We start from the raw sequence: 26,189 nt of genomic DNA on the forward strand, positions 1-26,189 counted from the left end.
GGTTTCTAAATATTCCGTCATCCCGTTCGGTTATGTTTGGTTGCATCAAATACGTCCGGGCATAAACCACTAGTCCAGGGTACCGTCGTCCATGCACGAGATGAAGGGGTTCTCCAAGCAATTGCATTTTTTTTGGTTTGTTTTTTCACGGGCTTATCTAAACGCTACAGGGAATGTGAGCTAGACCGAGCTAGTCCTTGAATGTAGGGTTGATCTGGAATGCTATTTAAAAATTTGTCCAAGTCCGACTTGAAACATGCAACCGGAAGGTCCACGTATTCCCTACGAATATTAGAGGGAAGCAAATAAAACAATGAAGGAGCCCGAGAAAGAAGAGAATTGGCTTTCAATAGCCTCCATATTTTCATGCTCCCATTTAATATGGTTTATCACCCATGGCAATGCTTCTGAACAATGAACATGGTGATTTGTCACAAGTTAGGGGATAATTTTGAATACGAGATCTTTATTTTCATGGTAGGCAGAGGAAGATGAGTTTGCCAACAACTTTTTTGAAAAGAGGTGTTATGCTGGTGGAAAATGGAGATTTAGATTGGAAGCTGAGTATTTTGACTCATGACCTTTCACGAATCTTACCCGGCTCACGAATAACCGACAAATGTGATTATCGCCAAACACATACCTCAAATATTACATCTAAAGGGTAAAATACGTACTTTTCTTATGAAAATGTCATAAGGTAGTATTTCCTCAAACATATTGCCCGGAATAAAACATAGTACGTTTCTCTCACTGCACCCACCCACCCTTTGACTATAAATGTGTACTAGCTAACATATTTTGAGTAATTCATTCGCTTTTTCCGGTGCGACCCTTTTGAAAAACATAGACATTGATATCACTTAACACCAATATAATTCGACATTGACAAACCAAACACATCTACATAGAGCTAAGCGAGATATTTTATATTGTTCCACATATTTCCCTTAGAAAGCTGCACTTCGTTTCAGTTTTGAGACCATTTCATTCCACTCATTCGTTGCAGACAGCTTCATCCACCACGTTTCTTCGAGGCTTTCTCTTCAAAGAATGCCACTTTGAAGTAATATGTAACTCAGTAAGGATCTATCGAGAACCACCCATATCAATCGAATGCATGCGTGCACCCTGATGGCCATGATTGTACTCAGCCCGGTGGCCATCATGTTGGGTCACGATCAAGGTCTTTTCGTCGTTGTGAACCTCGAAGAACAGGTTGTCATCAAAGTAAGCGTCTCGAGGCAAGGCCTCGCGGATTCCCAATTGTTGAGTGAAGGCGTTGCCTACGTTCAAGGCCAATTTGACGACCGTGGATCCCGGACGGTTCATATCATCCATAGCTTGCCAACGACCGATTAGGTTCAAGATGAAACCTAAAAACATTATCTAGTTACTCGCATGTGCTCTATTTTTAGAGAGAGTGACGATTCAGGATTTAGGTGGTTCCTATGAACTACTTTTCGACTAATTTACTGACCTGTGACTATGCCTCCAGTTATGGCGAAAGCTATGGTGATTAGGCCCGCCCACAATTGATTGAGAGCTTGCATAGTCTGGTTAATGGGTACGGTAACATGTCCATGATCCTCTTGAACAGCCAAAGCTGGGTAGACTTCAGTCAATCTATGAAGAGTAAAACTGTGCAATATGTCGAATTCATTTGGCGAATATGGCACAAACTCCAATCTTACCCTCGTCCATAGACATCGGTGGTGGCAATACCAGCTAACAAGATACTTAAAAGGGTTCCAATGATTCCGGGCATTCCGTGCAAGTTGTGTACGCCACACGTGTCATGGATCTTGAACTTACGCTCCAGAAAAGGCTATTCATGTGATGAAAATGTTGTCACCTATTGTATATATTGTCGTTTTTTAAGCAAGCTAGTTACCGTCAGATATTCAAATCCAAGGACGGAAACAAATCCAGCAACAGATCCAACCACCAAGGCTCCATAGGGCTGGATAAACAAATCGGCCACAGCACCAATAGCCACTCCACCAGCCAAGGTAGCGTTTTGAATGTGTTCCTAGATTCAACACAATGCACGCTTTCAAATCGCATCATAAGAAACCAAATAGACTCCTCTCTTACCATAACGAACTTGTTGTGCTCATTAAGCAAGGCCGAGAAGGCAAAGGCCGACGTGACTGAGGCACAAAGCGAGAAGTACGTATTCAAGATGGCTCGATGTTGGGCTTCGCCATAGAGGGCAGCAGCTCCGTTGAAGCTCGGCCAGAACATCCACAAAAAGATGGTACCCACCATAGAGAATAGATCGGAGGTGTAAGCCGAGCCCTGCTTATTGTTTTGGACCGCATGCTTGGAGTACAACATCCTGGAGACAGCCAAACCAAAATATGCCCCAAAGGTGTGAACGAAGATGGAATCTCCAGCGTCAATGGCGCCCAAGTACTGACGGCCAATCACCTCGTTGACGACGAATAAAACGATTTCGATGAGGGTCATGACGATGAGTTGCAGCGGGGAGGTGGTTCCAATCACGGCACCAAAGGAGATTAAAACCGCTGCTGCGGCAAAATCACTGAACAACATACTAAAAGATAGAAACATGACGGTTTTGGAGTATTGATATAGTAGTTACCAGTTGAGTTGAACCCATACAGAAGGTTGATCTTTGGCTCGTTGTATTCATGTTTTTCATTGGTTGGCAGAGGCAACTTTTTAAGGTATATCTGTTATTTTGCAGCCGTGGAACCTGAATTCTTCTATGATCAATTTTCAAAAAATAAGTTGCTGCGAAAAGTAATCTCCTGAATCCTGTTTTAGTGTTTGCAAAGGTGGTTACTTCAAGCTTCTTTGATGGGAGATTTAGATCTGCAGTAAATCTACAATATGAGTTGTCAAATAAATTATCACTTCTATCATTAATCATGAGAATCGAGGTCTTTAAAGCGACATCATACCTTTCCTTTAGATCCAAGTAGATATAGCCATGAGGGTATTCGATGTACTCATGCCTATACTTGGTGACCGTGGTATTAATGCCATCCACCAATTGGATCTCCTCACCATCTTCAATCAAGACATCAGCATCATAGTGCATATGAAAGAATCCAATGACCAAAGTGGCCCATTGAAGTGAGATCACGGCGCACATCATGTTCAATGACACGGCACTCAAGCCGTACTTTTTCAAGAACGTCATGAGGAAGCCAAATCCCACGAAGATCATCACATGGACATCCTGGAACACTGAAATGAAGAAAAAAATATTGGTGCTGAAATGGGTTCAATCCTTTGAATATCCACTATTCTGGATGATTAATCATTTATATTCCCAATGGACCGATTTTTCTTGTTTGCAAAGTGAATAAAAAGGTGTTCCTGATATGATTGATAAATAATATTTTGATATAATTTGTCTGACACTTAACAATAAATATTGAATGAAATCCTCTTTGAACAGCTCTCAATCATATCCCAAACGGCTTTTTGATTTTCTTTCATCGATTAATTTCATTACTAAAACATTTTATGTGAGTATAAACCAAAGATGTCCTGCCGAAACACACGGGACCTTTTGAACCAACCCTAATTACTCTCCAACTTTCCTCCTGCACAGATCCGATTTATTGCTCAATTTTGCTTGGACAATACGTGCAACTGATGGGAGCAGAAAGGTTGGGCCCAAACAATACGCAGTCCCGGTAATCCTGGCATCTCTGATATGGTGTAAATCGAAATCGTTGATACTCGGTAGTACTTCAAAATTCTAAATAGAAAACCCATATGCAACCCTTTGCCATGTGAACACTCTCTTCTGGCTCATTACGTAGAGTAATAGGGTGAAACAACAATGCAACAAATGTTGCTTATTGTTTGAACAACTCATGCATCATGTTTGATTATAAAGAGTATGGGTTAAGAAGTTGGGCTAGATTCCTTAGAAAAAAATCAATTCAGTTATTTGTGTGGTGGCATTACTATTAATTGCTGAATCAGAATTCTCATCACTAGAGACACTGAAAATATTCAACTACTTCTAGTGAAATATAGAAATGATATTTTCTCTAAAAAAGGCAGAAAATTAAAGAACACGGCGCCAATAATTAAGAAAATGAAAATATTTGTTTCACAGAAGTTATTAATTGTTATTGGTTTTCAAATCAATAGTAAGTGTGAAATTTGAGACTCTGTACACAATTGAGATTTTATGATTAATTTTCAATTGAGCCAAAAATGTGTTACTAAATAATCAAGTTTACAATACTTTATCTGATGAATTTATCAACTATCAATGACTTACTGAAGTTAAACGGCCAGTTGTGTTGAAAAGAGGCAGTACTAAATGGATTATCTTCTTTGCCCTTTTATTTTGGTTTACTTGTGTCACAAAAGGTTAATTTGGGTGTGGCAAACTTTACTGAAGCCAATACTGCAACTTCTTAAAATGCATCCTCCTACCAAAGTCCAAATTTCAGACGCCATGAACTATTAACATTCTTTGATACTTTTTCAAAGACTAGTTAGAAAAATAGAACTTTTCACATTTTGCACTTTCAATTGCTTTATCTTGCTAAAAAACGTAGCCAAGATCTGGATAAATGCAATGCTAAGTTGAACTACGTGAACGGTCTTGTTAATTAACAAGTTAAGTTCAGGATTGCAACAAAATAAACGCTCCACTGGAGGCAGGACTGAATTTCCTAGGCAAAAACGAACGTAACAAATGACTTGTCGAAGTACAACATAAAAGTGCAACATATAAGTGTATACCAAGATGCATTAATAATGTTCTTTGGTACAAAAGTTTGACAGAAAAATTTCCAATTCTATGACACACTGAAACTGTTATTTTTTTCAGAAATTTGGTCAAAACTACTGAATGTTTAAAAATGCCCCAAAATGACAAGATATTTAAACTACACACTAAAGAAGTCTGTACACATTGCTCTTATTTTACAATCTTGCATAAACTCAAATCATTCATAAGAAGTTTAATCGCTTTTGTTATTTTCTGCTGAACTCAACCTCCCAACCAGAAATTGAAGAAATTTTAGTCATGCTATCCAAGCCACACAGATTTATTCACCATAGACATTCAAAATTAAGGGGAGGAACATTGGAAGTTTTGGGCTGTATCTAGAGGAATTCTTGTCGACCCGGATTTTTTTACGCTTCAAGTTTTTAGCTGCCCAAGTTTTTTTTGAGCGAAACGGGTGAAACAGCATGGACTTGCGCAAATGGAAATTGCGATTGAGATTAATTTGTGTAACGTTCCAAATTATTTTTGATGTCAGGGGTTGCTAGAAACATCCAAGCACTCCTTGAAAGTGAGTCAGAGGTGTTTTAAGAACTACAGAGTGAAAAAGAGCTAACTATTGCATGATCCTTCAATTCCAATCTCAATCATCTATAATTCAAAACCATAAAAGAGGAGCTTAATGGTTGGAAATGATCAGCAGTAGCCTCTTAAAAAGTATGGAGCGTGAAAACTGAGCCAAGGTAACAAAGCCTACCGGGGTATATGACGACAAATGGATAGACCTCCAGTTAAATTGCGACCTCCATAGTCTAACACTTGGTAAAACTTTGGGTGGGTCAAACGACACATTTCTCGACCCACCCAAAACAGTTCCATCAAAGGGTACTCACAAGTAATGGGATCAAATAAATTTTCAAAATAAGGATTGCTAGAAAGCTAGGAAATTCAAAGCACCAGCCGTTTCCAACGTAAGATAAAATGTTAGGTTTGACCAATAAGGCAATCCTAGTTTGATCTAAGAAAAATCAGGGTCACATTTTGTTACCAACTAATGAGTTTTATATTTCGTTAGTGATGCCACATGCCACTGAAAATGTAAATTGGGAGCCCTCGTCGCAACCTCCCGTGATTATTTATTTCATCCCATCAGTTTAACTGACAAAAGCACCTGGGTCATGCTCAAGTCAGTGTTTTAAGCTTGCAACATCAGAGGCCTGTTTCTTGAAGCTATTTTCTCGGATTTAAGGGCTTGGATGTTAACCGGTGCGATAATGGATTTGCCTAAGTGATGAGCAGATGCTCATTCTGGGTAACGTCTAAGCCTTAACTCGGAGGTACGGGCGTTAAAAAAAATCTAACCTCTGAACGTTTATGTTGTTATGATGGGGCTCAAGATGTTGGAAACACTCAACGGAAATGGAAGGAGCAAGTCTCAGTTCTCGACTGTGTATGGCTCAATCATATGTCCATGGGTTACGTTGTCCTCGGAAAAGCTACAATCTTATCAAAATTGCTCCAAAACAACTACTCGCTTTCTCAAAATAATACATTGAGCCCTTAGAGAGCCAGGGAGATGCTTTGAAAAGCAAGTATCGACGGTCATATGTCCAGAGAGATTACCAAGAGAGTTCAGGCTCTTCGTCTCTAATCCTTCTTATTGTATGACAAGTCACGTAGTTTCCAGGCAACCAATCAATCTCTAACGAGGCTGATTAGACTACTTACTACCCATATGAGGTAACTTCTTGAGCAAGTTACATCGCCATCAAGAACTCTCATTCAACCATGATGATGAAAAGTATCAACATACTCATCACCACAAATTCAGAGTTATTAATGACCTCATGAATGCCCGGAGCTTCGATTACCCCACCTTAAAAGATGGCTCAGGTGCTCTTATTAATAGGGATGGCGTCGAGAAGCGGGTTCTTATCCACGAGTGGGATCTTGAACTAGTTTTTGAAACGAGGGAACAAGTTCTACACTCAGATGAGGAGATGGATCGATTCCAGGTCACAATTGATACATACGCTTTTGTTTATGTCTCCAACTCTTTTAAGAGCCTCTTGAACAACAAGGTTATTGCAAAACTTCTTGATGGAATGTATTTCAAAACTGCCTATAAATGGAAAAAGCCGAAAGCTGAATAAGCTTTTGTGATTGATACAGCAACGAGTGTATTTCCCTCAAAAAGTCTTAGCGCAATTTTATTTTTCCAATTCAAAAAGTTTGGTGACCGTCTGAGAGGGTCAAATAAAGCGAAATGGAGGCATATTTTAGAAGCCTAGAATTAGTGTATGCAGACTCGGAAACTTGCAAATAAATATCCTTTTTTTCTTAGATAATTTCATCTTAAGTCTCAAAGTGCGAGGATAAATCAATATCTCTTTTAGTCCGTTTAATGAACACTCAAATATTGCCCCATTGTGCTAACTTCAATTGTTGTCTAACTCTTAAAATATCTTTAATATCAAATATAGAGGTGTAAAACAAATTGAAAGATTCTTTGACGGAAATGATAAACGATTTACCAAAATGAAATAGAAAAGGGTACAAAAAGTTTTTTTTTAAAACTTGAATAAACGTTCGTGCCAAAGCGAATGAGGATAATATTTGTTTTGAGGGCAGAACAGATATAAAGCAGCGAGAAAAAATTACCCATGTTAAAAGCCCCCTTACGCTGCACAAAATATGTTTTACGTTCTGCACTTTAGAGGGCGCTTTGTCGTTCAGCCTCTACCAAATAAATGGCCGATTGGGCTAATTCCTTTTTATTGAATTACAATGCGTTTGTGTTGTTTTTGGCTAATTCTATCAAATCTTATTTTCAATTAGTGCCTCGGGTTTCATAATGTCCGGAAAAGAAATTGTTCGTTCAAGGCAAGAGCAGTTTTATATAGCAATCTACCGTGCCTCTTCGCGTTTTCTTTGGGCCGTGTGACGTTACAAATAAGGGCCCTTATAACGGACATCTTCAATTTTGTCGTACGTCTTTTCACGGTAAAACTTACACGGATAATCCTTCATAATTTCTTTTCCCGCTGACGTGGTGTGCTCGCCATATTGGGCGTTGTTCGGATTATAAATGACGAAAATGGCGAATAAGATGATGAAGATGATTTGCAGGACAATCATCACGGGGATGTGACCCGCACGACGCCAATAATGATGTCCCATTTTGAACCGAGACGAACCCAAGTCTGTATCTATTCACACACTATATCGCCTCTTAGAAATTAGAACTCAATAGTCAGATGTGACTTGGGTCAAGTCTTGCCAACAACTGGCCAGAGATCTGTCGATGTTCCAGTTTACACATAGTAAATCGTATGTTTTTAATGAGCTTTTCTTTCCACTTGGGAAAGGGACGTACTATGATGATCTCATGGCTCTAACATGCTCACCTTCTACCATACGTATAACATGTAAACCACTGAAGATCTTGCCATCCATTTGGACGACCGACAGGCGACAAGCAATGCATTGAAAAGTACTTCAGGATACAGGTTCGGGTGTCAGAAAGACGCGTATGTATCAACGACCACTATCCTACGTAGAAAAATACTCTGGAGTGAAATGAGTCGGAGATTTTATTATACTGATAATCCTAGTATTAATCTTACATTAAGATTGATGTCGACTGATGGTTTGATGTGTTTGGTAGTTTGAGGCGTGAATGGCAATCATTTATACGAAAAGTGAAAAGGGAGGCAGGGCTCTTTGGGACTAACTTGAAGACTCACAACCAGGACTTTGATAAATCTTGGAGTTTCAATCCCAAAACTCTCCTTGTCATTTTACGAGGAAATGTTGTGCATAAAGATGCAAATTTTGGGAAAAATTTTGGGAAAAAATCTGCAACTTTAAGCTTTTCTGCGAATACTTGCAATTTTGAGGTGGAAGCTCTCTGGAAAGTATTTGTTAATCGAAACGATCTCCAACCATACCCCTCCTACCCTTCAACAAAAATGGTTACCATTCTTCAAATCAGAGTAGACGTTCTTTACTTTTGTAGGCTAGCCTCTTGCAAATATTAGGCCGCTCCGGTCAATTGTTCCACATTGATTGTTAAAGCGTCTGAGTTGCACATTGATTAAAAGTGTAATGTCTAGTTTATGTCCACAGTCACTCATCATTTTTGTACCGGTATGTAGTTAAGGTTGCCTGATAAGCCTGAAGTTGGAAACGAGCTCGTCTATTGCAGTTCTATAGTTGTCGTCCAAAACAGGAGCTAGAATCTTAGTTTTTTTTCACAGTAAGAAGCATGACAAATTATGTCTTTATTCGTTTTTAAGGTACAACACAATATGGTTTTGAGACGGCTAGCAGTTACAAGAACTGACTTAGTATTGGATCTCTTTCCGAATTTTCCAACAGAAAATACAGCACTTTTTATAAAAATGGTTCTTTTCTTCTTGACGTTACAAGACTTTTTCACATGCTTACTAGTGTTCCGTGGTTCATTGATTGATACTGTACAAAGGAAATTTCCGAGGTGCAAATTATTATGTTATTTGCCATTCTTGTAATCATATGCCTGCTTCTTGAAACTGGATGAGCTCCTTATCAATTGATCAGTAAGCAAGGGTTTGCCCGCCAGTAGAGAATTCGAGACAAGATCCATTACTGAACCAGTTCTTGCATTTGCCAGCCGTCGCCAAATCTTGGAAATGGAGGGGATCCCAAAACTAGTCAAATCGTATGAGTTTAAGGTTTTTCTAACCGTTTTCCTCGTGCATCTGTCTAGAATTTAACTCAAGAGAACAAGAGATTGTGGATATAAGTTAAATCAAATCATTCAGGGTTAAAATTTCCCCAAAATGCAAAGCCAATTTCACAATCAAGTTCGTTTCACCCTATAAAAAAGTAAATTGTTAAACTCTTTTTGGAAAAAACACAATCTAGGTCACACTCAACCGAACTACAAATGTAACATATGTGGGGAAAGCTTTTTCCAACAACGCTGGCCATTCTGAATCAAGGCTTTTTGTCTTGAATTGCTAGGAATTCCATTCCCAGTGGTGGTAAGGGAGACCATAAAAAGCTTCTGAAAAGATTGATCATATTTGTGTTAAAGGAATGTTTCATTAACTGGCTTGTTCATTCATTCATTTCATGGGACCATCAATGCCTAGGCTGAAATTTAGTTGAACAACATAGTAAGGGTGTCCCAATAGATGATGATAGGTAGACAAAGCTGTCACTATTAGTTTATCTGAGTTCTTCGTCAAAGTTTCAGTGGTTGCTTGCCCTATTATTTAGATTGGGCATCGGGAATGGAGTTCTTAAAGTATTTGGGGAGCTTTTCTCAGGGGAACAAATGCTAGAGTGCAAAGAAGTTGTTGGGACGTTGAAGCGAAAAAAATGATGGCGTCACAACAATATTTTGGTTTAAACCTAAGCTTTTAGGGTTTAAAAATTTTAGGTTCAGTTTTAGAAGTCTTAAGAAAGTCTTTTGTGCAATATTGTGACTTACCTTCCATTTCTTTAACCTCTTTTGCATTAAAAGCTAGGTCAATGACCTCCCAGTAGTACGCATTGTTGCATTAAAGCACTCAGTCCTCTACCTCGCCTTCTTTGTTGTTTTTATTTGGCCACCCTACTTCAGACTTGATGATAAGGGGTATGAGCGGTATGAGCTAAAAATCATAGTGAGGACATACTAACTTCAGATGATTCGTTGCAATCCCAAACTTTATGAAGGTAATACTCACTAAACAACGTTTTACTTTAGCGCTTCGGAAATATGAATGACAACTCCAGCTCATCCTGCAAACCTTTCAAACCCCACAAGGGTAAACCTACAAAAACTTTTGACAACCCAAATCGTTAATAAGTAAGGAGTTATATAATGCATATTTGATGGCCCAAACACAGTTAGCACTTATAACTTTCCATCGAATCGAATAGCAGAATGGATTGCTTGCCAAACGAAACCAATCCTCAAAATATTTTTTGCTGACAAATTACTTTATGAGATGGTTATGACAAATAATCACTTTCTTTCAATTTGGTTCTGTTGAACGTTTGTTTGAAAATAACAAACTCTTTTGGGTTTTGAGGACGTCATCGTGCCCTGAAGTGCGTCTACGGGAAGAATCAAATCCTGGATTATCCTCATAAAAAAGTCTCAGAATGAAAATGTTTTACATCAGGGTTTGCATTCATGAACACCTTTCTGAGCACGAATTAACTTTTAGTCTGAGATTAACTTGAAACATATCTATACTATTAAAACTTACAGCGCTGTTTTTCGCGCTGATTGTGTCAGATTTTCAGGACACGTCGCATTGTTTGATAAGATAAGCAACCTATTTTTTTCATGATTTTATTTACCTAGTGCGAATTACGAGTATGAATACAAACTTATCACTAACATGTCATCAAAATTATACACCATTCACATTCACATAGAGCAATCGAGATTTTTGTATCGTTCCACACAAACGTATGTTTTTGTTGCATTGAGATTCAATCGAGGTAAAGGGTTTGCTGATGGCATCATCAAATGCTCGTCGTCTTCTTGTCTTATTTCACCTGCTTCATGTTCATATTTTTGTTTTTCCAAATCGCATTCAATAATTCATTCCACTTTAATCTCTGGAGTTAGTACTTGGAGCCAAGGACACTCGACGAGAACCCGGGTTGGAATACATGTTCATATCGATCGAGTGCATTCGCTTGGCTTGATGGGTGTGATTGTATTCAGCCTTGTGGCCATCATGTTGAGTCACGATCATGGTCTTTTCGTCGTTGTGAACCTCGAAGAACAGGTTGTCATCAAAGTAAGCGTCTCGAGGCAAGGCCTCGCGGATTCCCAATTGTTGAGTGAAGGCGTTGCCTACGTTCAAGGCCAATTTGACGACCGTGGATCCCGGACGGTTCATATCATCCATAGCTTGCCAACGACCGATTAGGTTCAAGATGAAACCTAAAAACATTATCTAGTTACTCGCATGTGCTCTATTTTTAGAGAGAGTGACGATTCAGGATTTAGGTGGTTCCTATGAACTACTTTACGACTAATTTACTGACCTGTGACTATGCCTCCAGTTATGGCGAAAGCTATGGTGATTAGGCCCGCCCACAATTGATTGAGAGCTTGCATAGTCTGGTTAATGGGTACGGTAACATGTCCATGATCCTCTTGAACAGCCAAAGCTGGGTAGACTTCAGTCAATCTATGAAGAGTAAAACTGTGCAATATGTCGAATTCATTTGGCGAATATGGCACAAACTCCAATCTTACCCTCGTCCATAGACATCGGTGGTGGCAATACCAGCTAACAAGATACTTAAAAGGGTTCCAATGATTCCGGGCATTCCGTGCAAGTTGTGTACGCCACACGTGTCATGGATCTTGAACTTACGCTCCAGAAAAGGCTATTCATGAGATGAAAATATTGTCACCTATTGTATATATTGTCGTTTTTTAAGCAAGCTAGTTACCGTCAGATATTCAAATCCAAGGACGGAAACAAATCCAGCAACAGATCCAACCACCAAGGCTCCATAGGGCTGGATAAACAAATCGGCCACAGCACCAATAGCCACTCCACCAGCCAAGGTGGCGTTTTGAATGTGTTCCTAGATTCAACACAATGCACGCTTTCAAATCGCATCATAAGAAACCAAATAGACTCCTCTCTTACCATAACGAACTTGTTGTGCTCATTAAGCAAGGCCGAGAAGGCAAAGGCCGACGTGACTGAGGCACAAAGCGAGAAGTACGTATTCAAGATGGCTCGATGTTGGGCTTCGCCATAGAGGGCAGCAGCTCCGTTGAAGCTCGGCCAGAACATCCACAAAAAGATGGTACCCACCATAGAGAATAGATCGGAGGTGTACGCCGAGCCCTGCTTATTGTTTTGGACCGCATGCTTGGAGTACAACATCCTGGAGACAGCCAAACCAAAATATGCCCCAAAGGTGTGAACGAAGATGGAATCTCCAGCGTCAATGGCGCCCAAGTACTGACGGCCAATCACCTCGTTGACGACGAATAAAACGATTTCGATGAGGGTCATGACGATGAGTTGCAGCGGGGAGGTGGTTCCAATCACGGCACCAAAGGAGATTAAAACCGCTGCTGCGGCAAAATCACTGAACAACATACTAAAAGATGAAACATGACGGTTTTGAAGTATTGATATAGTAGTTACCAGTTGAGTTGAACCCATACAGAAGGTTGATCTTTGGCTCGTTGTATTCATATTTTTTATTGGTTGGCAGAGGCAATTTTTTAAGATATATCTGTTGTTTTGCAGCCGAGGAACCTGAATTCTTCTATGATCAATTTTCAAAAAATAAGTTGCTGCTAAAAGTAATCTCCTGAATCCTGTTTTAGTTTTTGCAAAGGTGGCTACTTCAAGCTTCTTTGATGGGAGATTTAGATCTGCAGTAAATCTACAATATGAGTTATGAGTTGTCGAATAAATTATCACTTCTATCATTAATCATGAGAATCGAGGTCTTTAAAGCGACATCATACCTTTCCTTTAGATCCAAGTAGATATAGCCATGAGGGTATTCGATGTACTCATGCCTATACTTGGTGACCGTGGTATTAATGCCATCCACCAATTGGATCTCCTCACCATCTTCAATCAAGACATCAGCATCATAGTGCATATGAAAGAATCCAATGACCAAAGTGGCCCATTGAAGTGAGATCACGGCGCACATCATGTTCAATGACACGGCACTCAAGCCATACTTTTTCAAGAACGTCATGAGGAAACCAAATCCCACGAAGATCATCACATGGACATCCTGGAACACTGGAACAAATGAGAGATTATATACTGTTCAGTTTGCTTCCCTTTAATATTCGTAGGCAATGCGTCGACGTTGTTGATCCAGTAGCCTCTTTCAAGTTAAACTTGGGCAAAGTTTTAACTAGCATTCTAGTGGATCAGGCATTATTTGAATTGAAAAGTAAATAGGGCATGCAACTCTTTCGTCTTGAACTACTGTTGATCCTTTTTCCAGTACGGTAAGGAAGTCCCACAAAAATATATATATATATATCAAGAAATACTATTTGTTGTTCCTCCCTGGAGAAAGATAACTTTGTAATCCGATGTCTATTTGCAAAATCTGTATTATCTAAATCTTATCCAATGGGCCAGACCTTAAGGGTGATTGTGAGGGAAATAACCATGACAACATTCTGGCACCTTCGTCAATTCATCCAAGTTCAAATTTGGAGTGCATAAGAATCATTAGTGGTTGGCTCCATTCATAACATACCCTCTCGTTTTGCAACATGAACAAGAAGGACAGACGCCTGTGCAAGCCATTGAATGGACGAAAAAAACAAAATTGCTAGATATCGTGGAAAAAATCGAAATCAAGTTTTTGAACCTCGCCCCCGCACCAAGCCTTCGTAGAAACAATTATTATTGCCAAACAAATGAACTGGGTACTCCACATCACATTCATTAATTATTAATGTCGAGAGTATTTGTTCACGTACCTTATATGCATGCGACTCGATAGAAGAATGAAATTCATTTTAGCTCCATATAGCGCCCATCCAATGTTGCTCAAATCCGTGGGCTTCAATGAGCTATTCCATGTTTCATAATACATGCTTCACTTCAATTGTGACAGGCTCTTTCATTTTGCGTTCAAACCTCTAATGACACTGTTCTAGGGTATTTCAAAAGATGCGGACCACCTCAAGTTTTCATAAGTCCTATCTTGTCAATTGATAAAATAAATCAAAAGGTTACTTTTGGGACACAAGCTAGAGGTCGTCATTACTTTTCAATATAACATGCTTTAAACTCGTCATTCTTTTGGACTAGCTCTTTTATAAGAAGATTGGTCAAAAATCATGTCTATGGCAACCAACAGACAGCATGTAACTCTTGCCCATTAGCTGGGCTCAAAGGGAAAAATTCGTTTTGAACCCCAAATAATCATACGCAAAAAAAATCAAAAGAACGAAATAATTTTTGAATCGCAAAAAAATTATGTAACCCAAAGATATGAGCCTGTTTAAACATAAAAAGACACGTAGAATGATAACACAAAACTAATTTAGCAAAATTTTAAGTAATGCCCAAGAGGTTTCAAGATATTTCACTATTTCAACAAAAAAAAGTATTGAGATTCCAGTAACGCTTACAGAAACAGTTTGAGCTTTTGCCAAATAAGACAAGCACGAACAATACAGGAATGAGACAGCTCCTGTATTGGGTCGCACTAAGAAGTTTAGTGCTATGCAGTATTTAAAGGAGGTATCTTTTACTATACTTCTTCAAAAGTCTCCATAAGCTTTGTCCTCAACCTGGTTTTAAGGTCATTTGTGGTGATTGTAAAAGTTTAATACACTTTTGAGCCCTCCGCAATCCAGGCTAATCAAAACAATGAAGTATTCTCTTCTCTTAAGGGGTTCCTTCATTGTTCCCTTTGGAAAAGTTCTTGACTAAAAATGCTTATCAACCCCACGTTCAAGGGCTAGGTAGATCTACTAACTCTAATGCATTGGAGGATCAAATATCATAACTAAACAGTCATTTTTCATTTTGAACTTTTGGGATTGCGATAAGGAAGTTCACAAAAATGTGCTCTCTAATTCTTCTAAAGTAAGTGATAGGACCTTGATGTGTTTCTTCTTGAGACACAGAGGCCTTGATTAGAATTGGCAAACTTTTGATACTTCTAGATACTAGATTATGCCAGTCACGTCCTAGAGAGGTGTAGCTTGCAATTTTTCATCAAAATTAAAAGTTCTAAGTAGTATTTTTTGGCTGAGAAAAGCCTGAAAAAAAAAATCAAAATTAATCTAAAGTTAGATAAAAATCCCGAGCCCCTCCACATAAGCCATAACTATATGGAGATACAAAGGTGTTTTGGACGAAGTCAAATGAACTTCTAGAACATTGTTGTGGAGCCTGGCCAAATGTCAGATTTGTTCACCGAGTTCTTAATTCATAAAGAGTTCAACTGATTCCCATTACTACAAATTTCGAAACTCTTGACAAGCACCTTGAAATTCAAATTCATCCGCTCGTGCAATGAAATCTGATTTAATCAATATCTAGATCAGTTTAGATGTTGCAGACAAAAATACCAATACATTCAGTATTTTGATTGCAAATCCGATTTACATCAATGAGCTTAAAGTGGTCCATTTCTTTTGAAACACCCCACACCCCCAAGTATCAGGTACAATGCGAACTATTTTAGACGTCTGCTCTCCTATTACTTTTGGATCTATTCAAAGGTCCTCAAGCGCTTGAGGACCTCCTCCTCGAAATGACCGAGCGGTCATTTCGAGCGCAGAAAGAGACCTCAATTGGTCATCGTAAAGCCAACAAGTTTGTGACGTCAGGCGACTCGTTACAAAAAGAGTCGTGGACATCATCAATGAGTACCAGTAGAACCAGAAGCAGTCAGGGTTAGCGTGGGGATCCTTCAACGTCTGCATCTGGATAACCATCTTCAAAGCGGATTTTCTTTCGTAGTCATAGTTAGTTGACACCAAGAACGTGTTTTTGTATGCAAGCAAGTGGGCCCATGCATACTAAAAAAATTTTGATTTCATGTTATTTGGTCTTGGTTTTTGGCTGATTATGGCAAATTTGTAGGTAAATTTCACCTTCACTTCCTCTCAAATATTGTTCGAGCCTGAATATTTTGAAAAAAAAAAATTTTCATAAATGTAAGGCAGAGCTTTTGAATGAATACGGTCAATTGTTCGGTAACTTGCCAGATGTGAGGATGAACGTGTATCGTTTATTGCATCGATAGGGCAATTTAGTGTTGGCTATTTTGATCTGGTTCTGGAGATCTAGAAACCGGATGAACCACTGCACACCAAATAGTTCTTTTAAACCTTGTTGGCTCTTTTAATGACCGGTCTGTGAGGATTTTTGGGTTCTGAGGTTTGAATAGACAAAGTATCATATATTGAGGGAACAAAACTTTCTCTTTTTAGGTGATGTGAGGACATTAGGACAGCCCTGTTGCTTTTGGAAAAATTAGTCGTGCCAATGCAATTCAGGTTTCCTAAACCCTCTCGTTAGCTATTCCAAATCAGCGCCAACATTTTTAAAATATTTCAATAGTATAAATATCATTTTCAAGAGCTCCAGATGCATGGTACATTAATAATGATTTAACAATGTTTAATGTGGAAAATCATATTTTTCCAGAATCACCCGTGAATGACCACAATGACACCGTTATTACGACAAGCACTTCAAAATTAAGACTCTTTGGCCATAATGTACGTTATTTCACAACTCTCTTTCGACAAAATTGAATATTTGAAATTGAAAATTCATTTATATCATCATACAATCAACTGTCTCAACTAACGAAAATCTGTTTGGGTTGTCTTTGGTGACAAACAACCTGAATGTGCATTGAAATTTATGAAATTGCAACACTAGCTCAGTTTTCCATCGGGTTCTTATTTCCTTTTCAACGGATTGCTTCACAGGTCTGACACTAAATGGATTGCAATGTATTCAATGGAGTGAATTAGATTTAGAAATATTGTGCACAGATAGATTCGTTTAATTCGAAATGCTAGACTCATTAAGAAAACTGTTTTTCTAAGTCAGTGTTGCTAAGTCAAATGAATATGTTGAAAAAAGATTAGACAAGATTGGCTGGCTCATGTGGAACATCTATTCCAATATCCGATTCAACTTACGTGGATAGTCTTTCATAATTTCTCGTCCATTGGCGTTGGTGTGCTTGCCATATTGCGCATTCTTGGGGTTGTAAATTACAAAAATGGCAAATAAAATGATAAAGATGATCTGGAGTACAATCATGACGGGCACATGACCCGCACGTCGCCAGTAATGATGCGCCATGATGATTCCGGTAGTGGCGTCTGGGGTCAATTAGGGCTCTTTTCTATTTCTTTCCCAGAATGCCTTTCCAAGATTGAAGGCATTGAAGATCTGACCGTGGTCAAGTCTCCCTTCCAACTGACCAATCCGTACGATAACGCTGGAGCAGTTTGTACAGTACATGGCATACACACATCCAAGTACATACTCCCGGTATCGTTTTGAGAGTCCTTTTCTAGCCACATTCACTAGGATCGCCTTTTCTACAGGGGTACTACTAGTACATGCTTGAGCTCCTCTCCCTCGGCTCTCCCCTCTCCGTTCGCCCGTTCATTTGTCCATTTGTCGTTCATCCAGAGAAAAATCATGGGGGTCAAGAAAAGGACCACTGTTGGAAATGGCTTTCCGCATTTCAGTTTATTTTAGCTGGGGGAACACTATTCATCGATTGTCCAATGGAATGACTGTATATCTTAATCACAGTTTTAGGAATGTTCGGTTATTCAATTCGAGCACCCGGTATGCGGAGAAGTAAATTGATCTAAACCAAACCCAGCTGAGATTGTTTTAGTTTAAATGGGACAATCATTGAAAACATGTTGAAACAAGAAAACTCTTTGGTAATCAAATAAAATGTAAAATGTATATCACACAGGGGTCGGAAAGATAGTTTATTTTGACAGAATAAAGGTTAATTTTGTTCAGAAGTATGAATCATTTCTAATCAAGCACCTCGTGCTTTGTTTTTTTTGTACTGGGTCCAGTTAAAATTGGACCAAGTTGCTCACCAGACAGGTAATATACCGCATTTTGGGTTTTTCACCGGCTTTTTAAATCGCGACATGGAATGTAATACCCAGTACTATTGAAATGAGACATGATATTTCGTCCATCTTTTACATGTTTATCTTTTTATGCTATTGGGTCTGCCAAAGCATCCCAGTTGGCAGACCTGGTTAGCCGTTTGCATTTAGGGTTGATCTGGAATGCCAGCTATATTTTGTCCAATTTATAGCCCATGGTGAAAACAATTCGACAATCTGGCAGCGATGGCGCTTTTCCGATGGTGCTTTTGTCCTGCAATCTAGGAGTTATGTGGTGAGTTACAAAGGGTAGCGAGTTAAATCCAGATAGGCAAGTAAGGCAGGGAGTTGAAAGAGGAAGGAAGCCAAAAAATTGCAAATCCTTATTTTCTTCCAGGCTAGCTCCCTTGGAGGACCCTCGTGTCTGAATCAGTTCATAAATCCAAGAAAAAAATCTATTACTTTGATAAATGCATCAATGGCAGAGGCCCAATGCTTGAACAAGTGAAAGCATATGTGAGCTTAACCATTCCTTGGTCACACGCCAAATGTTTTGGAAGTGATGAAAAGTTTGTAATTATAAACCAGCCACTTTGCAAGAAACCGGCCCTTTGAACGGTAGATGGTGATAGATTCGGCAATTGATGACGCCAATTAGAAAATGTCTATTCAGACTTGAAAGATGCTACCGGATGAACTACGTCTACGTATTCCCTACGAATATTAGAGGGAAGCAAGTTAAACAATGAAGGAGCTCAAAAGAAGAGTTAGTGCAGACTTCATTGTTCGAACTTGCATGGATGCATTAAGCCTCCACGGTTACTAGAACTGACCCTAAATTGGGTTGGGACTCATATGTGATCCCTCGATCTCGAAAAAAAGTAAAAACCTGAAAAGACTCCTACACCTTTTTTTGCCGTTTTTGTCGGACCAAAAATATTGACCCCAATTTTCCTATTTTTCGCTTTTTTAGCCATTTTTCCTCTTTTTCGACTTTTTTCTTCCTCTTTTTCACATTTTAGAACATTTGTTGCTGTCTTGTTGTCATTTGGGTCCACATCAGCTGCCTTGTTGTTCCTTGTTTACTTACCTTTGTGCAACATGATCAGATGAAGGATTAAATCCACAGCCAGTACCGTTTTGCAATATTTTTTGAGTCTGGGTTTTCATTGGCTCTAATGACCGCTGCAAAAAATGTAATCTCCAGAAGAGAGTCAATGAATTACCATGACGACATCTGTATTGATTGAAAACGTGTCCTAATGTCAAACATTGCAAGAACAAAATGTGATTTTTTATAAACTCAATGAAAAGCTTAGTAAATACAGTTGCATCCCTATATTTGTAACAGATAAAAATACAAGGAGACTAAAAGGGGATGAAATAAAATAATCCCTATAGTAACAATTCTTTTTCAATTATTGGAACTTGTTTTTGCAAACTTACACCATTCTTTAAGCATTGGTGTTGGGGCGACATCCCTTGAATATGGATTTGCCGCCAAAACGATTACGATGTTGACTTTATTTTCCTCCTGTCCAGTTGTTTTTCCTCTTCCGGTCTCATGTTTATGTTTTATGTTCAAGAATGCCCCCACCTTACCACGTGCGTGACACTCGTCTGGGTCACTATAATATATGTTTATTAATCTAAGACATCTTGTTGGCAGTGGACTATTTGATAATTGAGTTCCTGCAGTTACAATTGGCACAACTTTTTTTTCGCTTTCTTTGAGGTCTAGTAATCACACTTGAATTTTCATATAATCGTATGCATAACTATTTTCATTTGAAGTCATATATCCATTGAAGTCATGGTAACTAACAACATTTTAGCTGATGTAAGAGATATCTATGTCAATTACAAATTACAAGTAAATTTTAACTTATGATCATAATAGTTTTGTAGTGAATCATTGCCTACTTATCTCTGGACATATTCAGCGCCGCAAATTGTTCAAAGTTAGTGTACCAAAAAATTTAGGACCCACTGAAATCTTAAAGGAAAAATATCGCTTTGAATGTGAATAAAGACAATTGGACAGCAATTAATCATGGATAGGTGTTGGCCAAATACGAGCTTTCTCAATAGAGACTAACGCAGAAATGATGTAAATAATGAATCATTTACAACCCAAGGTGATCAAAATATCATTGTTGGTTGATTAACGCGCGACCGAGTTATACCCAGGTTCATTGGTTCAAGTCCAGGTCTCCCCCTCGCTCTAGTGGATATTCGCCTCGAATGGCGATCCTTAACCCCAGAATGGGCCCCCAGTCACCGATGTGTGATACCAAATGTATGCATACATGCGAAATAATATATCCAATGAGACTGTACGTACATATCTCCCAATAAAGATATTAATGATATCCGTTTTCAGTAAATACATTTAGCATCAACTTGCTTATTCAGGGTTTGGTGGTCTTTAACAATCTCAATAAGGAATCATTTTGGGCAAATTGACTGATATTTTAGGTCTTTCTGAATAAGGTTCGGTTTAGTTTCTTTTTCTATCCAAATTAATGCCTTACTTGTCATGAAGTGGCGTTTGCTGTTCTATGCACTTTTTCCCTCTCTCGTCAAATGAGAATCGTCCCTGGTTGCTCAGAAGACGTGTTTTGAATTTCACCTTAATGTAACAAGTACCAAAAATGTTGAGCCCTCTCAAAAATCACAACATGACGGTACATAAAATGAATGAGTTTACCCTCTTCCAGTAAATAACCTCCATGGGAGAACAAGCTCATTCATTCATTTTGCGCATTATACTGCACCGAGCTTTGCGAAGGCAATACTTTCCATTAAGGCTTTTTGTTCAAGATATAATTGTACACACGGTACATATAATTACGACTTAGTCGAAAACAAAGTGCATTAAAAAGAAACCTCAAATATCAAGCCCCTTCCACTAATCATTGATGTGTCCAGTATGTTTAAACTGAACCCAATATATTCAAGACCCAAGCTATTGGGTTCTCTTGGAGGATTTGGAATTGCAAAATGCCATGGCTAATGTCAAGTACACGGCCTTCAAGTCCAAACCATCAAAATAAAACTAATGGTTTTCCAAAAAGGTTGTCTGGCTCCCACCTCGGTGCACATTAATACGGTTTCTGCTCTTCCTGTTTTTCTCGGGCTAACTCCCCTTGAAAACTTCCATTTTTTTATTTTGTACACTAATCCAAAATGAAAACTATTGCTTTTTTAAAGACATCAATGCTGTAAATTTATTGCTGAAACAAAAGACAACGTAAGTGCGCATAACTATCCCTTGACCATACTGAATTAAGTTTTGATAATCTTGAATATCTTGACAAATTTGGCTTACAAGTGAGACACTCTTCAAGAAATCGGCGCTTTGAACGGTAGATGGCAATAGTTTCTGAAACTGATGAGTGACGCCAAGTTGAATTCGTCTATTTAATGGCATACGTCGAGATCATATTCTGAGGTTTGACACCAGGGTGAACAGGGGAGAAGATGTCCCAACAAAGCGGAAAGCTTCATGGGCATAGAAAACCATAACTAGAATGCTTAAGCTCAACAGGAGCTGTACTGCATGAGCATGTTTTCAGGTCAGCTGACGCTGGTGGAAAATGGACAAAGATATTTCGTAAAAGTTGCTTCAGACAAGTTGAATTGCTCTCATGAAACGTTTGTTATTCCTCTTTAATCTTAATTTTTTTATCTTATAAATATACAATTAGAAAGAGCGGTAGAATAATAAAAACATGCTTTTGGGACATAATACAAGTAACATGTCAAAAAAAGATTCCGATAGTAGCAGAGCAAATCACGTACTCTATTGAAAGCCCTTGTTTAGCAACGCATGTCGAAAGTGTAACAAAATGTATCCGAAATTGCAACGCAATGATGAGGCATTCGGAATTTTGTTTCAATGTCCCAACAATGTGCTTGAATGTGGGCAACATGATTGCACCTTTACGTAATCAAGGTAATTCCGACACCTCTGGAGGTCAGTCTCAACCCAGGCTTGTTCCTTGCCTTTCAGTTAAGTGTTTCCACCACATGGATGAAAATTTTAACTTTAGCCCCATTTTAATCCCTTCAAAATTTTGTTCGTAAAAATGTGGTCCGACAACTTATTCAAACCCGTTTTATGAAGCGTGCTAGACGAGAGTAATTGCTTGACAAGGAGTAGTATTAGTGATTTCTACTCTGAATTTGGACGAGCAGTCAACGCTTCAAATTTGTACCATAGTTGTCCTAAATAGCTTGACTACAAATGAAACATGTTGCCCACCAGCGACAGCTGAAACGAAAACAAGCGCCTTTGATTGATCCATATATGAAGTTATCTATGTTCATGGGGTAGAACTGCAGGTACGGGCTCAGGCACCCAACCATGACACGTCCTGGGTTTCTAGGTAGTCTTCACCCTCGCGACCTCTGACAGCCAAATAATCCCCTACTTGTGCGATTGCAAATCATTGCCTCGTCTGCTGTTGAGAGCTGTCTCCTGATATTTATAGCTCGGCAGGGCTGAAAGAGTGTGTTTTGTACATGGCCATGATGCTTTTTAAGGTGAGAAAGGCACTTTTTTTCAGCTCTCCCATCTGCCTTTGTGGTATTGGAGATAGTACACTATCGTAGTATTGGATATCTTACTTATACGTTCATGCAAAGACTTATCATTATTCTTATTTCGGTTATTTCGCATTTTATGTTTCAGCTCTATTTCAATTTTGTCATTTGTATAATTAGTGTAATTGCCGTATGAAGTTAGTTAGTCATATTAATGTTTGAATGGTACTGTTTCGTATTATCGTGACAAAACTAGTCGTAAGGTAATATTTTTTGTTTCATTGTTTAACCTCTCCAATGTTCTTGTAGAACTGCCGCTGTTGTTTAGACTAACTTAGGCTACTAGGCTTGGGTCAGTCGATAGTGTGTCATTGGCTCAGTGTAGTGGGCAGGTTGTTATTTCATACTCTCTCCTCGGTGGTTAGGCAAGCGCTAGCTGGTCCTCCTCCCCTGGGAGCATTCTTCGCTTAGGCCAGAGCAAAGAGGAAGAAAGGTAACGGTAGGGAAGGATTGTGTCCCTAGCTCACCCACCATGGTGTCCCAAGCTTTGGGAGTTTGCCAACCCAATTCAATGAAAGAGATACAGATATGTTTTGACCAAGCTATTTGATTCGTGCTCAATTTTAGACCAGGGGCACAGACACACAAACAGGAAGTCGTCTCAACCTCAAGTGAAGGTAAGCTGGATTCTTTGATTATTACCTTTTGCTTCTCCTTTCACCGATAAGTGCTTGAAATGCCTACTTAGGTGCCGATGGAATTACCCAAACAGATCTGAAATTCTAGCACGAATGAAGGACGTAAATGCCTGAAACATATATGACACTTTTGTATGGAAAGATTGGATACGCAGTGGCAGCGGCCTGCCCAATCCGCTTGAATGATTCAGACGAGACAAAGCCGAATTCCAAGCATGTACAGGTTTCAATCAACAATGTGGCGAGAACCCTCTCTGGCAAAAGTGGGGTGGATCATATTAATGTTAGGAGTCTCCTCTCTGCCGCCAACTTGCCTTCGTACAACCACATGGCGGTGAGAGCGGTTGCTTTGGAGGCATGGAAGGCAAAGTTCAGCTGTGATGGTCCAGGTGGCTCTAGTAATCCCTTGGGCAGGATGCTTTTTGGCGCTGATTTCGATCACTTTGGTCCCAATCCTCGTCGAAACACCAGAGCCATGGACAATGGTAGCATTTCACCCCCCCTCCCACTGGCGGCCGACTGCATGGTTCACAACATGCATAAAGTCTGGAATGCCTCAAAGGAGGTGAGGACTTCACAAACACTTCGAGAAGCTAAGGCGGTGGCTTCAGCCTTTGCGAGGACTACTCCGTTAGGACACGAGCACATTCTAAATTAAACCACTCCTAACTTCAATCAATTTACCTCTTGCTCTCGTGGCTCAGTTGGTTAGGGGCGTAAAAAAGGCTCCACTGATGGTCTCGGTTCGATCCCCGGCGCGGGCATCAACGTTTGAGCCGTCTTTGGATTGTGTGTTTGGGGTTCTCATATTTGAACGTCCCCCAATGCCCTGTTTAAAGTTGACCTCGTTCAATCTAATTGTTTAAAAAAACCTTTACACCTATACACTTACAAACATTTTCACCTTAATTAACGTCAACCATACCCATACTAATTGCATACATGTAATCTTGACCAGCTATTCCTAGATGAATACATGTGTCTTAATGCAACTATAAATATATTCAATTCACACAAACTGAACTCTAGAAATGCAATTCAGGTTGTCCGATTGAGCCCAAACCCTGAAAAAGATCTTAATTCTAACGCCCAACCATTTACTGTCGATTTTCAGTATCACAGAAGCAAAAGTTCATTTGGGTGAGCTAGGGGGAGATGTCCCAAAATACGCAGAGCTGCCTAGCTTAGAACTGCAAATACAGGTAGAACTAGAGACGTTGTTGTCTAAATTCAACTCAAGCCCCAAAATTTGAAGAGTCTTTGTGAATATTAAAAGTACACCTGATTTGGGATTCAGTTGAATTCTCAAGAATATACATACAAGTATAAGCAATATTGCAATAGACTTCGTCTTTTCTTCAAGATTGTTGAATAAACAAGGACTGAATTTGTAGGGCCCTCTTTACATTCTTGAAATTTTATCGAACAATGACTTCATTCTCCCTTTTTTCTATTTTTATTTCATCATTTAAACTCTCCAATGTTCTTGTAGATGACCCATAAAAACGCCGACTGTTTTGCTTAGAACTGCAGATACAGGTGAAACTAGAGACCCTGAATGCAGAGATGTGTGAGATTTGGTAAGTGGCTCCGCTTCGAAAAATAAAGCAATCAGAAGAACCATAGACTACTGGGATTCCCGTGGTCTATGGAAGAACTGAAAAGTTTCCAAACACAAACTGAATTTTTGCACTGTATAAGAAAGAGTACTGTAATTGCAAGCACCATTGAATATTTACTTCAAAGAAACTACTATTTTTTCTTTAATTACAGTCAAGCGAGTTAATTCATGAACAGAGTCATTTTACTTTGTTACTAAAAAATGTTTTACTTTGTAAATCCTTTCTGAAACCAATTTTTCAGAAGATTATATGGCTAATACGTATAATTTGAGAGTTATGATAAACATTAACAAATGTGCCTTAGCTTCGTCTTTCATAAAACATGTCAATATGTTCTAGACAAAAGTTATTAATTAAATATGACTATGCTCTCTCTTTTGAAGCAATGTTGTCCAATTTGTTACTACTAAACTGCAAGAGAACAGTGTGACAACTAGATCTTATTGAGACTTATTATACCAATGGTTTTGTAATGGCATATGGTGCTGTAGCCCTGTTGAACTGTAGGTTTAATCTGTGGTTGATTATATCTGTGATAAAACATCTAAAGCTTCAACTTCATACACAATACTAATGGTGAGCTCTTTTTAGAAATGACTGACTTTCTGTTGTGTTTTGTTTGGAACCTCTTATAGGTTCATCAAAAATTCACAGCCAATCTGATTGGTTGAATCAGATGACATATGCTCAACCTCAGGCATCTCTATGAGGGTCTCTATGTAGCACAAAAGTGTTTGAGGTCTGAGAACAAATGGATCAAAGGGCTTCAAATAGGGTCCAGATTTTCTGTAAAGGGAGTCAATGGGAAGGGGTCTGTTGGACTGAAATACAAAATCAAATCAATATCACATGACTAACACATTATAGCGTCTCATGGAAACTATGTGTGAAATGAGAATGAACAAAATTGCTATCACAATGATGCCAAATCTGATTTGCAAAACAAGCCCTTAATGGGAATGGGAAGA

The 26,189-nt window shown here is 39.0% G+C and overlaps 2 protein-coding genes across 2 annotated transcripts; both read right to left on the reverse strand.

Annotated features, from left to right (window-relative positions):
• Nucleotides 1–857: 857 nt before the first annotated feature.
• Nucleotides 858–8,082, reverse strand: LOC131883561 (ammonium transporter Rh type B-A-like). Its single transcript, XM_059231063.1, has 7 exons — nt 7,744–8,082; nt 2,931–3,219; nt 2,098–2,560; nt 1,895–2,032; nt 1,695–1,828; nt 1,481–1,626; nt 858–1,376 (listed from the first exon to the last, which is right to left on the reverse strand). The coding sequence occupies exons 1-7, from the start codon at nt 7,907–7,909 to the stop codon at nt 1,090–1,092; spliced, it is 1,623 nt and encodes a 540-aa protein (XP_059087046.1). The 5' UTR covers nt 7,910–8,082; the 3' UTR covers nt 858–1,089.
• A 3,178-nt stretch (nt 8,083–11,260) lies between these two features.
• On the reverse strand, nt 11,261–17,830 carry LOC131883562 (ammonium transporter Rh type B-B-like). Its single transcript, XM_059231064.1, has 7 exons — nt 17,406–17,830; nt 13,224–13,512; nt 12,385–12,847; nt 12,182–12,319; nt 11,982–12,115; nt 11,768–11,913; nt 11,261–11,663 (listed from the first exon to the last, which is right to left on the reverse strand). Exons 1-7 carry the CDS (start codon nt 17,569–17,571, stop codon nt 11,326–11,328), a joined length of 1,674 nt encoding a protein of 557 aa, XP_059087047.1. The 5' UTR covers nt 17,572–17,830; the 3' UTR covers nt 11,261–11,325.
• Between the last annotated feature and the right edge of the window lie 8,359 nt (nt 17,831–26,189).

Source organism: Tigriopus californicus, chromosome 7 (genome assembly GCF_007210705.1).
Source record: "Tigriopus californicus strain San Diego chromosome 7, Tcal_SD_v2.1, whole genome shotgun sequence".
In the NCBI taxonomy this organism is placed as follows: domain Eukaryota; kingdom Metazoa; phylum Arthropoda; class Copepoda; order Harpacticoida; family Harpacticidae; genus Tigriopus; species Tigriopus californicus.